General features: G+C 34.8%; 1 protein-coding gene across 1 annotated transcript; it reads right to left on the reverse strand.

The window, feature by feature from the left end:
- Window positions 1–228: 228 nt before the first annotated feature.
- On the reverse strand, window positions 229–12203 carry LOC126625487 (calcium-binding protein CP1-like). The gene is made up of 3 exons (XM_050294569.1): window positions 12129–12203; window positions 11739–12063; window positions 229–486 (listed from the first exon to the last, which is right to left on the reverse strand). The coding sequence occupies exons 1-3, from the start codon at window positions 12201–12203 to the stop codon at window positions 356–358; spliced, it is 531 nt and encodes a 176-aa protein (XP_050150526.1). The 3' UTR covers window positions 229–355.
- Between the last annotated feature and the right edge of the window lie 3168 nt (window positions 12204–15371).

Consider the following 15371-nt stretch of genomic DNA (forward strand, 5'->3'; position numbering starts at 1 on the left):
GCACCACGAACAAGAGATCGTCGATGCTCTTTGCTCTAACCTCTCTAAACCTGAATTTGAAGCCTACGTTCATGAGTTATTCTAAGATCTTCAACGCGGCCCAAGTAAAATGCACCAGTTGGACATAATACAGGCACTAATCCATTCGATGGTCAGCAAGGATAGGAGAAGTTTTCTTCGTATGCATACAAGACTATTTTGACTGAGAGGAACAAATACAAGACTATCAGCCCCACCTCCGTCATTTTCGATGCCGACTGGGGCTCCATTGACCTCTCCATCAACACTAACGATGACACACCCACAATCACGTGCCAACAGACTCTAAGACCTGGCGAGCAAGGTGGTCAAGGGCTCAAGACGCTTCGCTAACTTGATCAACGGCCAGGATCTTAAGCAAGCCAGCATACGTCACGCCTTGGTTCTCATCGCTGCCGCCCAGTTTAATCATGGCCTTGATATCTTCATCGGTAGCGATGAAGAAAACTTCTCATAATGGACGAACCCGTGTTTTCTTCGTATCACTACTACAAAAGGACCCTATAGTGTCAGTTGTTGCGTCGGTTTAATATCATATAGTGGCGCACAAGAGAGTTGCGACACCCACTGAATATGACGTCGGATTTAGAAAGTCTGTGTCGCTTCTATATGCGACACGCATACTTAATGTCGCTTATAACCGACACACGTTTTAATAATTTTAAATACTGGCGTCGCTTTGAATAAAACAGTGTCGCTTTTAAGCGACATTAAGTATGCGTGTCGCATATAGAAGCGACACTAATTGATTTTTTTATATATTTTAAATCCTACGTCGGTTCTGAGCGACATATATTTTATTTTTTTAAATATTTTGAAACCCAGTGTCGGTTGTAAGCGACAGATTGATCGTCTTTATATTCACTCACCCGTGTTCATCTTTCCCTCTTGCATTTATCTCATTCTCACGGTTCACAAACCTTCTCTCTCTCACCTTCCGAGTTCTTCCAAGTTCATTCTTCACAAAGGTAAATTTTTCTTGCTTGTAGTATTTTTATTTTCTCCTCTTATGTTTAATATTTTGATACAATTTATTGTTGTAGGGAATTTATTTGACCTGGTTGAGTATATAAAGAATTGATCGACGACGGAATTCTTCTATAATTCAGGTTTCTATCACTAAATTCTTTAATTTTTAAATTGTATAATACACAAGTTTATTTATTTAAAAATTGTAATTTAAGTAGTTAGATAAATTTCTATTATTTTTGTTAAATTACTTCATATTTAGGCGAAATAATTAATTTTGTCACTTGAATTGTTATGAGAAAATAGAATGAATATTATCTATAAGCATTTATGTTAAATTAACAACATTAAATATAACTTAAACTTATAATATTGAGTAATTTAAGAATATATTATGTTAAATTAATTTTTTTTTCACTCTAATTGTTATTTTAATTTGTTGTTATTTTGATAATTTTTTGTTGTTATTTACTAGAATGGATTAGATGAGAATAATTTGAATTGTTATGAGAAAATGGAATGAATATTATTTATATGCATTTATGTTAAATTAACAATATTAAATATAACATAAACTTATAATATTGAGTAATGTAAGAATATATTATGTTAAATTAATTTTGTTCGCACTTTAATTGTTACTTTAATTTGTTGTTATTTTGATAATTTTTTGTTGTTATTTACTAGAATGGATTAGATGAGAATAATTTGAATTGTTATGAGAAAATGGAATGAATAATAATTATAAGAATTTATGTTAAATTAACAATCTTAAATATAACATAAAATTATAATATTTAGTTATATAAGAATATATTATATTAAATTAATTTTTTTTTTGCAATTTGAATTGTTATGAGAAAATGGAATGAATAATATTTATAAGCATTTATGTTAAATTAACAATATTAAATATAACATAAACTTATAATATTTAGTAATGTAAAAATATATTATGTTAAATTAATTTTTTTTTTTTGCAATTTGAATGGTTATGAGAAAATGAAATGAATAATATTTATAAGCATGTATGTTAAATTAACAATATTAATATAACATAAACTTATCATTTTTAGTAATATAAGAATATATTATGTTAAATTAATTTTTTTTACAATTTGAATTGTTATGAGAAAATGGAATGAATAATTTAAATAAGCATTTATGTTAAATTAACAATATTAAATATAACTTTTGCACTATAATTGTTATTTTAATTTATTGTTATTTTGTTAACTTTTGGTTGTTATTTACTAGAATGGATTAGATGAGCATAATTTTGATAACTTTTTGTTGTTATTTTAATTTGTTTTTACTACAATAGGTGTTGAAAATTAAAAGATTGCAATCGTGATCGTGATAGAGTTCGAGGGTTGAAAGATAGAAATTGAAAATTCTAATAGTTATGCCTACATGATAGGGATTGCAAGATTGTAGGCATCTTAGTGTCAGCGTAATATTTTACCCTCGTAAACTGGTAAAACATGGACAAGAGTTGGTTGACGATACCTCGAAATTTTGAAGCGTATACAGCTGGAATTAATTTGTTTTTGGATCAAGCAGTTGCAAATGGTGTTGGTCCTGATAAGTTTAGATGTCCTTGCAAAAGATGTTGTAATCGATATACTTTTGTTAGGAACACTATTATTGAACATCTCATATTGTATGATATGGATAAAGATTATAAAAATGTTTGATGGCGACATCATGGCGAGCAAAACATTGGAGAGCAAAATGTGGCAATTGGAGAAGAAGAAACAGGAGATGAGGTGATTGGTATGCATGACTTTCTTAATGATGTATTTGTCCAACCATTAACAGAAGAAGGTGTTGGGCCGTCTACTGAACCGTCTATTGGGGAAGGGCGTCCAGAAGAGGTGGAGACTTTTTTTAGGTTGCTTGAAGAGGCAGATCAAGATTTGTGGCCAGGGTGTAAGGAGTTTAAGAAATTAGAAGCAGTTGTAAGGCTGTATCAGATCAAGTGTTTAGCGGGAATGCCAGACGACATCTTCACAACTTTACTGGAGTTAATTAAAAGAATGTTGCCTGAAGGGGATTGTTTGCCTGAATCATGTTATAAGGAAAAAAAACTTATAAATGACTTGGGTCTGACGTATGTGAAAATTGATGCATGTCCCAATGATTGCATGATCTATTGGAAAGATACTTCGGATTTGACCGTGTGCTCAGTTTGTGGTGAATCAAGATATAAAGTTACCAACGCAGCGGATAGGTCGAGAAAAAAGATCGCAGCTAAGGTTATGTGGTATTTTCCTTTAAAACCAAGATTGCAACGATTTTTTATGTCGAAGCATACGGTTGAACATATGAGGTGGCATGCAATTGAATGTCCTAAAGATGAGTTTATGAGACATCCTTCAGATTCTCCAGCATGGAAGCATTTGGATAATTTATATCCGGATTTTGCGTCAGAAATTCGAAATGTTCGATTAGGGTTGGCCAGTGATGGATTTAATCCTTTTGGAAAAATGAGGAATGATCATAGCACATGGCCGGTGGTGCTTTCTGTTTACAATTTGCCGCCTTGGATGTGCATGAAGCAACCAAATTTGTTGTTGTCTCTTTTAATACCAGGACCGCGCAGTCCTGGTAAAGAGATTGATGTATACATGTGTCCACTGATTGACGAGTTGAATGAGTTGTGGGAGGTGGGCACTCCAACTTATGATGCGTATTCCAACCAAGGTTTTATGATGAAGGCTGCTGTCTTATGGACTATAAGTGATTTTCCGGCTTATGGAATTCAAGCTATCATGCTAATGACATGTTGATATCTGAAGACTTGCATTGGCTAGCTAATTATCCTAGTAGGGTTGTGAGTAGATATAAAAGTCGCATTGTTCATGGGTTTAGATTTCGTATAAAATCTGTGGATGATAAGCATAAGAATCAAAATTGTGGTGTCTTTGTACCTGCAAATGTTCCTGGAGCAATTGGGCAAGTGAATTGTTATGGCAGAGTTGTTGATATGTTCGAGGTTAAATATTGTGGTCCTACTGAGGCGGAAGATAGGGGTCGAGCTGTGATGTTATTTAAGTGCGAATGGGTTAATAGTGAAAGTCCACGAGGAATGAAGACCGATCAATATGGATTTACTATGGTGAATTTCAATCAATTGGGATTTAAAGAGGATCCTTTCATACTAGCATCACAAGCATTACAAGCATTTTATGTGGAGGACACAATTGAAAAAGATTGGCACGTAGTTGTTCGAACTCAGCCGAGGGATTTGTTTGACGTACTAGAGGATAGTGATGCTATTGATGATTATGCCATACCGAATTTGGATGATCGAATTCTTGATAATGAAAATTTTCATACAAGGGTTGGCGTGGAAGAGACTCCTTTTTTTGAATCATTAGCGCTGCCTACCGAGTTCGTTAATCATGCCAATGTCGACGATGAGCTAACAGATGATGAAGGAGAATAAATATGTTAATTATTTTATGTATTAATTATCCTATCTTTCATTTCGTATGTTATGTTATCTTATTATCAAAATTATATTTCTGTTTTTTTTTATTAAGTATTAAATATAAGTTAAACCTTTTATTTTTAATATTGGGTTATAATTTTTTTTTTTTTAGCTTGTTTCCTGTCGCTTTTAACCGACGTCGGTTTAATTAAAATATTTTGGGCGGCATTTTTCGTGGTTTTTTAATTCAGTTGGCGTTGGTTTTAACTGACGCAATGAAAGCTTATTTCGACGCAATGTCATTTTAGCGTCGGTTTAAACCGACGCAAACTAAGATTATTTCGACGCAGACTGTCATATTACGTCGGTTTGATCCGACGCAATATAAGCCTATTTCGACGCAATGTCATTCTATTTCGACGCAAGTTAAAAACCTGTTGTGAATTATATGTATTAATGCGAAGAAAGGATGATTATTTTTTCTTATTTAAAGTTCACGATATTTTTTGAGCTGTTAATTACACTATTTTTCTTTTTATTTAACAATTTTATACTTCTAAAAACTTTAACAATTTTATACACTAGTGGATATCCCAAAATCTTGTGTTATACTTAATGAAAGTATGAATAAACTGTTTAAGTGTTAGTGAATGTATCGTTTTGATGGAATACGAACTCTACGAAACTAATTTCAACGATCGAACCGTCAAACATGTTTGTGTATACTTCGAGATCGCATACGCCAAAAATAAAAAAAATAAAACTTTCTGAGACACAGTAACGGGAAAAACTTATTCGACGGTTATTAACGAAAAATCACGATGTAACGGTTATTTTAACTCCGATTTTGATGATTTTTTATATGTACACTCCTTCACCCTATATGAATACGGTGAATGAATGCGATCTTCAATTTGAAATATTTACACTAGTAGATATCCCAAAATCTTGTGTTATACTTAATGAAAGTATGAATAAACTGTTTAAGTGTTAGTGAATGTATCGTTTTGATGGAATACGAACTCTACGAAACTAATTTCAACGATCGAACCGTCAAACATGTTTGTGTATACTTCGAGATCGCATATGCCAAAAATAAAAAAAAAAAACTTTCTGAGACACAGTAACGGGAAAAACTTATTCGACGGTTATTAACGAAAAATCACGATGTAACGGTTATTTTAACTCCGATTTTGATGATTTTTTATAGGTACACTCCTTCACCCTATATGAATACGGTGAATGAATGCGATCTTCAATTTGAAATATTTACACTAGTGGATATCCCAAAATCTTGTGTTATACTTAATGAAAGTATGAATAAACTGTTTAAGTGTTAGTGAATGTATCGTTTTGATGGAATACGAACTCTACGAAACTAATTTCAACGATCCAACCGTCAAACATGTTTGTGTATACTTCGAGATCGCATACACCAAAAATTAAAAAAAAAAAACTTTCTGAGACACAGTAACGGGAAAAACTTATTCGACGGTTATTAACGAAAAATCACGATGTAACGGTTATTTTAACTCCGATTTTGATGATTTTTTATATGTACACTCCTTCACCCTATATGAATACGGTGAATGAATGCGATCTTCAATTTGAAATATTTACACTAGTAGATATCCCAAAATCTTGTGTTATACTTAATGAAAGTATGAATAAACTGTTTAAGTGTTAGTGAATGTATCGTTTTGATGGAATACGAACTCTACGAAACTAATTTCAACGATCGAACCGTCAAACATGTTTGTGTATACTTCGAGATCGCATACGCCAAAAATAAAAAAATAAAAACTTTCTGAGACACAGTAACGGGAAAAACTTATTCGACGGTTATTAACGAAAAATCACGATGTAACGGTTATTTTAACTCCGATTTTGATGATTTTTTATAGGTACACTCCTTCACCCTATATGAATACGGTGAATGAATGCGATCTTCAATTTGAAATATTTACACTAGTGGATATCCCAAAATCTTGTGTTATACTTAATGAAAGTATGAATAAACTGTTTAAGTGTTAGTGAATGTATCGTTTTGATGGAATACGAACTCTACGAAACTAATTTCAACGATCGAACCGTCAAACATGTTTGTGTATACTTCGAGATCGCATACGCCAAAAATTAAAAAAAAAAACTTTCTGAGACACAGTAACGGGAAAAACTTATTTGACGGTTATTAACGAAAAATCACGATGTAACGGTTATTTTAACTCCGATTTTGATGATTTTTTATATGTACACTCCTTCACCCTATATGAATACGGTGAATGAATGCGATCTTCAATTTGAAATATTTACAATAGTAGATATCCCAAAATCTTGTGTTATACTTAATGAAAGTATGAATAAACTGTTTAAGTGTTAGTGAATGTATCGTTTTGATGGAATACGAACTCTACGAAACTAATTTCAACGATCGAACCGTCAAACATGTTTGTGTATACTTCGAGATCGCATACGCCAAAAATTAAAAAAAAAAAAACTTTCTGAGACACAGTAACGGGAAAAACTTATTCGACGATTATTAACGAAAAATCACGATGTAACGGTTATTTTAACTCCGATTTTGATGATTTTTTATATGTACACTCCTTCACCCTATATGAATACGGTGAATGAATGCGATCTTCAATTTGAAATATTTACACTAGTGGATATCCCAAAATCTTGTGTTATACTTAATGAAAGTATGAATAAACTGTTTAAGTGTTAGTGAATGTATCGTTTTGATGGAATACGAACTCTACGAAACTAATTTCAACGATCGAACCGTCAAACATGTTTGTGTATACTTCGAGATCGCATACGCCAAAAATTAAAAAAAAAAAAATTTCTGAGACACAGTAACGGGAAAAACTTATTCTACGGTTATTAACGAAAAATCACGATGTAACGGTTATTTTAACTTCGATTTTGATGATTTTTTATATGTACACTCCTTCACCCTATATGAATACGGTGAATGAATGCGGTCTTCAATTTGAAATATTTACACTAGTGGATATCCCAAAATTTTGTGTTATACTTAATGAAAGTATGAATAAACTGTTTAAGTGTTAGTGAATGTATCGTTTTGATGGAATACGAACTCTACGAAACTAATTTCAACGATCGAACCGTCAAACATGTTTGTGTATACTTCGAGATCGCATACACCAAAAATTAAAAAAAAAAAACTTTCCGAGACACAGTTACGGGAAAAACTTATTCGACGGTTATTAACGAAAAATCACGATGTAACGGTTATTTTAACTCCGATTTTGATGATTTTTTATATGTACACTCCTTCACCCTATATGAATACGGTGAATGAATGCGATCTTCAATTTGAAATATTTACACTAGTGGATATCCCAAAATATTGTGTTATACTTAATGAAAGTATGAATAAACTGTTTAAGTGTTAGTGAATGTATCGTTTTAATACAACAAATTATTTGCATAAGAAAAATTCATTTTAAACGAATAATGATAAGTTAAGATAGAATATTTGTGGTGAATTTAGAATATTTATCATAATATTTTATGAACTAGTTGGTCAATTATTTACAATAAAAATCAAAATTTTAAGGATATTATAAACCGAACAATGTTTGATCAAAAGTTTCAAAATTATAGATGTTTGATTAAAACAATTCAAATATAAGCCATCAATATCAAAATGTTCCTAAAATTATATTTGTGTTTTTATTAAGCATTATGTATAAGTTAAATTTTATATATTAAAATATTATAAGAAATAACCTTTTTTTATTTTAACTATTTTTTTTTCTCCTGCGTTTCCATTTTTTCTTTTTTAGTTAAACTCTTTTTTTATTTTTTTGTTGGGCGGGAATTTTCCCGGTTTTTTTGCACGGGGAAATGGATCGGAAGAATTAGGGTGGAATTGGACGTGCGAAAGAACCGAAGCATCGAAATAATAAATAGTTGCGTCGAAAAAATAAATAGTGGCGTCGGTTTTAATCGACGTAAATACTTATTATTTCGACACAACCACTTATTATTTCGACGCCTCGTATTATACGTCGGTTTAAACCGACGCAACCAGTTATTGTTTCGACGCAGGCATTTATTTCTATGCCTCAGTTCTTTCGCACGTCCAATTCCGAGGACACTGCAATTAATGTCTGTCAGAATAACGTCGGTTAAAACCGACGTCATTGTCCTCTATTTCGACGCTAGTTAGAAATGTCAGACTATAACGTCGGTTTTAAGCGACGCAATATGCCCATATTTCGACGCCTCGGTCACATTCGCACGTCCAATTCCGAGGCCACTGCAATTACTGTCTGTCAGAATAACGTCGGTTCAAATCGACGCAATTAGCCTCTATTTCGACGCTAGTCAAAAATGTTGCAGAGGTGGTGTCGCTTTGAAGCGACGTAATAGTTGCATATTTCGACGCTAATTTTTTTGGCATATTTAAGGTTCTACGACCTATTTCCGTCTCTCTCATTTCACTCCCCATTTCACTCCCTTCACTCCCCATTTCACTCCCTTCACTCCCTTCACTCCTATTTCCGCACTTCTTCCTTTGGTTTTGCTATGGATAGTAGTTGTGATTCTCAACGTGATGAGGAACTTCATGTGGAAGAGGAGGAGGTCGAAGCTGGTTATTTTTCTACATTATTATTGGATTCGTTTTTTTTTTTTTTTTTGTGTTTAATCTTCTATTATCCTTATAAACTGAAAGTTTACATCTGTTTCCAACTTTTTTGGTTTGTTTTAACTGTGGTTTTGTTATGAACAAGGAACTTTTCAACGGAGGCGAGGACCCTCAGTTCCCAAATGGACGAAACAGCTTTGTTCGTTTGATATGTCTGGAAAATGCGTTAGTGATAACTCTAGTGCATTTTCAAAATATGTGGCATCGGAGGTTAGAGACCACAGAATTCTCCCATTGGCGAAGCATTGGCGTAAGATTAAGGATGTAGATAAGGAAGCTTTTTGGAATAGAATTAAGGTATAGGTATTTATATTTTTATTAGAAAATAAAAGAATAATTCAATGATTGTTATAATATTTGACTTGGTTGATTTATTTTTTTTATTTTTTATTTTATGGATGTAGGGAAATATTGTTTTTGAAGATGTTGATATACCAAGATTGCCTTTGATCCGCTTTATGACGCTTAAGGTTGCTGAGCATGCACATAAGGAGTACAGAAATAAGTTAAAAAAAAATATTATACCAACAGAGCTGCAGAGGAGCGTCCCCAGCCTCCTCCTGATGTGAATCCTACCCAGTGGGGTAATTTGTTGGCATACTGGAGTGGAGATAAAACAAAGGTAAACGATGTAGTTTATTTCGTTATAACTATAAATTTGTGTAATAATTTTTTTATTTTTATTTTCAGGAGGTTGCTGAAAAAAAACAAGATTAATCGGCAAAAGAAAACAATGAACCATACTACTGGTACAAAATCTTTTGCAAGAAAGCGGCAAGAATATATATGGATTGTACAATTTGAAGAAATGTTATTTTAAATATTCTATAGTTATAAATTTTAATTTTAACGAGGTTAGCCTAAAATTGTTTGTGTGAAATTTTATTTTTGGTAAAGCGGAAGAAGCATGGGAAAGAAGCTGATCCTGTAACCTTTTTTCGTGAATGTCATACACGAAAAAATGAAGCTTAGATTGATGAAGAATCGGAGCGTACAGGGGTAATTTATTTTACTGTGTTGGTATTTCATTATTATTCAAATTTATTATCTATAGCTTATTGTTTTGTTTTACGATTGAATTTTTCTTTTTAAAAATTGTAATGCTAGGCAACAATGGAGAGCAATCTGCAAACTTTGATTCAGTCGGGGCAAGAGGATAATGAAGATCTTAGGACCCAAGTGTATGTTGACACAATGGGTCCTGAGAGGTATAATAGAGTCAGAGGATACGGTCATGGGGTGACTCTTGATATGGTGTCCTATGCATCTTCTTCGTCTTCTACATCAATTTCCTCCAAGAGGTCATCTAACAGTGCAATGGCATTGCTGATGACTCAAAATAATGAGTTGAAATTGAGGGACGAAAATAACAATAAACGGATTTCGGACCTAGAGAACAAGCAAAGTCAGTTGTTTGCGTGGCTTTTCCAAAGTTTTCAGCCACAAGCATAACCACAACCACCGTTTAGCCCGGGAACCCAACAGTCAGGCCAGAGTCAGCCTCCTCCTCCTCAACAGTCGGGTCAAAGTCAGCCGCCCCCTGCATATCCTTATGCTGGCTATAATCAGCAACCTCCGTATCCTATGTATCCGCTGCCTATGCAGCCCACGCCATACATGCAGCAGCCGCCTATGCCATACATGCAGCAGCCTCCCATGCCTTACATGCAGGAGCCGCCTTATCAAGTGCCAGTATATCGACCCGAGATGGCTGCGCCTTGTCCTGAATTTCCAGCTGGGGGGTTTGTTGAAATGCTTGCGGGTGTTGGATCTGATGTGGACTTGTCGAGGATGTTGGCATCAAATATAGGACCTCAAGGGCGAGAAGGATCTGTGCCACGTTCAGGCGCAGATTCGGTTCCGTAGTTTATTTGGTTCGCTTTCTTGTCGGTTAAATATGACACTTTAATCGTTCTATCTTTTTTGTTTTTTATGTTATGTTTGTAATGTCGGATTTAGTAGTTGTTATGACGGATGGGTTTTTGTATATTTTGACATTATTTTTATTGTTAATTATTTTCATTAATGTATGGACAATATTGTGTATGTTGGCACTATTTTTTTTAATTATTTTTATTAATGTTTTTTTTTGACCTTGAAATTAATTAATATAATTATATAAAATTTTTCTGTTACAATGAATCGAAGAAGAATGCGATTTGTGTGTTTTTTTATTATTATTAACAAAGGTGGTGTCGGTTAAGACCGTTATTCGGTTGCATATTTTATTTATTTAATTGTTATTTGACGTCGGTTTATGGGATATTAAATTGATTTAATATTATTTCAGTGTCATTTAAAAGCGACAATAGGAATTATATTTTACAATTAAATTGCTATTGAACGTTGCCTTAAAGCGACGTAACGTGTAAGTATGCGTCGCTTTAAACCGACGTTAGTTTAGTGTCGCTTTAAAGCGACGCTATGTAGTGTCGGTTTAAGCCACCAAACCGACGCTAAAGCCCTTTCGTGACGCTAGCAATAGTGTCGCTTTGAAAATGCGACATTACATTGTTTTATGTCGCATTTTTGCCAAAATTGCGACAGAAATCTGATTTCTTGTCGGTTTTGACTCCGACGGTGATAGCATATATTGTAGTAGTGTATGCATACAGGACGTGTTTTCCTCGTGGCTGAGTTTCCCGTCGCCGTCTTTGTCCATCACCTTAAACACGTCCTCCATCACTCCCGGGCTTTTCGCCCCGTCATCGCAAGCCAAGATGTGCTCGAACTCCTCATACTGAACGAACCCATCTTTGTCAGCGGTAGACATCATCAATCTGGTGAGGTTTTCCTCCGCGGCAGAGCTGGAGAAGCCAGCGTAGAAGGCCCGGAGGTCGTCTTTGCTGATCTTGTCATCGTGGTCGACGTCCGATACGGTGGAGGCCACTGTGTTCGTCGACACTAGCCTCGGCACCCACCTCGCCGTCGTTGTCGACTTTTACCAGATGATTGAACTACTATCAAGCTTTGAACTTAACCTGGAAGCTTACTAGACCATACCTGGGAGCTTACTGGACCATAGACGGGCCTACGGATCAAGGTACCAGTTAAGTTTACGGTGGGGGACCTGGACATCACCTATCATATTCCAGGTATCCAGAACTACATACATAAAGGTGGGTTCAAGAGAGATGTGCCATTTATGCAAGAGGTGGTTGTGATGGAAGATGCAGCTCATTTCATTAACCAAGAAAAGCCAGACGAAGTCAGTCAGCATGTTTACGACTTCATCAAGAAGTTCTAATTTCTATTAGCTAGATAAACACGCCAGCTTCCTTTAGTTTGTTTCTCTTTGTAGTTGAAGGGTTTCTTCTGCGCCCTTACAAGTTAGGGTGATGATGTCTGCTCGAAAAAAGAAAAGAAAAGAGCAAAAGCAAAAACAAAAAAAAAGATGCAAGAAACAAAGCGAAAGCAAAAAGAAAAAAAAAACAGAAAGCATGGCTACCTACTAATGCACAGTAGCCCAAGCTCCAAGTTGATTAAGGGATTAAACTTGGCACGATGACAACGCAGAAGATGCCTACCAACTTTCATCATGCATGTTCCCACTCTTTACAGACGACACCATGATGTTAAAGTGAAAAGAAAAGGCAAAAGAGAAAGCAAAAGTAAGGAATAAACACCCCACCAGAATGATGTGACTTACTTTTTTGATAGATGTATGATGTAATTTATTTTTCTTATCTCTCGAAGATATCTGTATAAACTTCATCAGATGGTAATAATACTAAAAAAAAAAAAAAACAAAGCCCAAAGTAAATGGGCTGGAATGTTGTGTGGAAGGCGAAGGCCCATAAACCCAAAATAGCACCAACCAGGCGATCAAAAGTACGCCCAGTACTCCAAAGTTATTCGGCAACCCGCCGCTATTACCACCAACCAGGTGATCAAAAGTACGCCCAGTACTCCAAAATTATTCGGCAACCCGCCACTATTACCACCAACCAGGGGATCAAAAGTACGCCAAATACTTCAAAATTATACATGAGCACAACTCATGTCAATCATACATAAACATTCATGAGCATCACCCATATCAATCATACATAAACATTCATGAGCATCACTCATGTCAACATTCATGAGCATCACTCATGACAACAACTATAAGCTTCACTCATGTCAATCAACATAAACATTCATGAGCATCACTCATGTCAATCAGCTTTAAAAGCTTCATTTAGAAAGCTCTAGCTTCAAAAGCTTCATTTACAAAGCTCTAGCTTCAAAAGCTTTATTTACAAAAGCTCTAGCTTCAAAAGCTTCATTTATAGAGCTCTAGCTTCAAAAGCTTCAGTTACAGAACTCTAGCTTCAAAAGTTTCACTTGCAAAGCTTCACCTACAAAGCTTCAGTGCAGGGTATACAAATACCGCCTCTGAACAAACGCCACTTTGGCCCATACATGGATTTTATTTGAAGTTTCCAGCCAACAGACTCTATTGACCAAAGACTTGAGGGACTACATTATGTACCATATATTGGGCCTCAACTGGGCCTCATAAAAAATACTTAGGGGACTTAGCCCATCACTTATGTATTAAGGAGCGAATCCTTATTTTATAAAAGGGACTCCCTCACATTCATTAGAGAGCACTCATGAAAAATACTTAGGGGACTTAGCCCATCACTTATGTATTGAGGAGCGAGCCCTTATTTTATAAAAGGGACTCCCTCACCTTCGTTAGAGAGCATCGCCACCATCTAAGCAACCATCTCGTCATGAGCATTACTTCTAACCCATTATTCATGGATTGAGGAGGGAGCCCTTATTTTATAAAAGGGACTCCCTCACCTTCGTTAGAGAGCATTGCCGCCAGCTGAGCAACTGCCTTGCCGCGAGCATCACTCCTAACCCATCATTTATGTATTGAGGAGCGATCCCTTATTCTATAAAAGGGACTCCTTCACCATCATTAGAGAGTATCAACTCTAACCATCATTCATGTATTGAAGAGTGAGCCCTTATTCTATAAAAGGGACTCCCTCACCTTCAAATGCCACAAAGCCGAGCCAACCAAGGCAACATAAGCCACGAGCCGAGTAGCCTCATAGTGTGTGCTACTTCTAGTTGAGCATCATTTCAGATTAAGCATTGCCTCATATTGAGCATCACTTCAAGACAACATCTAGTTACTTCGGCCCACACATGGACTGAATTTCAAGTCTCCAGCCAAAAGACTCTCTTGACTGAAGACTTGGGGGACTATTGTTTATACCATATTTAGGGTCTCCGTATTTAGACCTCGTATAAATACTCGGGGGACTTAAATGTAATTATGTAATAAAGGAAGGGGCAAATATGTAATAAGTGAGGAGTCCTTATTCTATAAAAGGATCCCTCACCCTCACAATTGAAGGAGGCCAATTCCTAGGCCCTCTCCCCCCTCTCAAAGCTCTCACTCTTAGAGCTCTCTCTCCCTCAGATAAATACATAATCAGTGTGGATGTAACCCAAACCTTGGGGTGAACCACAATACATCTTGTGTTATTTACATTTCTTGCAGATTCACGGCCGGATTTATGTTGTTCCAAGACCTCTAGTTTTGTGCATCAACATTATTTAATACAAAATTAATCAAGAAAATTGTTATTGTCATTCTAGAAATCTAAAAAACAATTGCATGTATCAAATTTCTCTCCCAGGACACTTTTATTTTGTGTAATTTTTATATCATCATCTTTTCTATCTTGTTGTATTAAATAAAAACTAGAACAAGACGTTATATCCTAAATTATTGCACTCTTTTGTTCTTACTCCAACTTTTTAATTGGCCAAGAATTTAGGAAAAAAACCAAAAATAAATAAAAAAAAGAAGAAATAAGTAGCAATGGGGTGAAGACCTGACAATTTCTGACACGACACAATGACATGATACGAAAACGACACGAAAATAACGGGTTTCGGGTCAACACGATAACTTATCGGGTCATTATCGAGTGACCCGTTAAGAACCCGTTCTTAACGGGTATACATGCGGGTAACACGTGGGTAACCTGTTTCGACCCGTTAAGAAAAAATTTATTTTGATAATTTTAAAGTTTAATTACTAAAAGATTTCTTATAAAATACAATAGTCATATTAATATATACAATATATTCTATATTAAATATATAGTTTTGTATTGTTATTCTATATAAGTTTTTTAAAAAAAAATTTTGTCATTATTTATTTTTATTATGAGAGTTCCTTATTATCATTACTAGGATAAATTTTACTTAACATGTTGTTGTCCAAAATTA

The sequence above is a fragment of the Malus sylvestris genome, chromosome 6 (assembly GCF_916048215.2).
Source record: "Malus sylvestris chromosome 6, drMalSylv7.2, whole genome shotgun sequence".
NCBI lineage: Eukaryota > Viridiplantae > Streptophyta > Magnoliopsida > Rosales > Rosaceae > Malus > Malus sylvestris.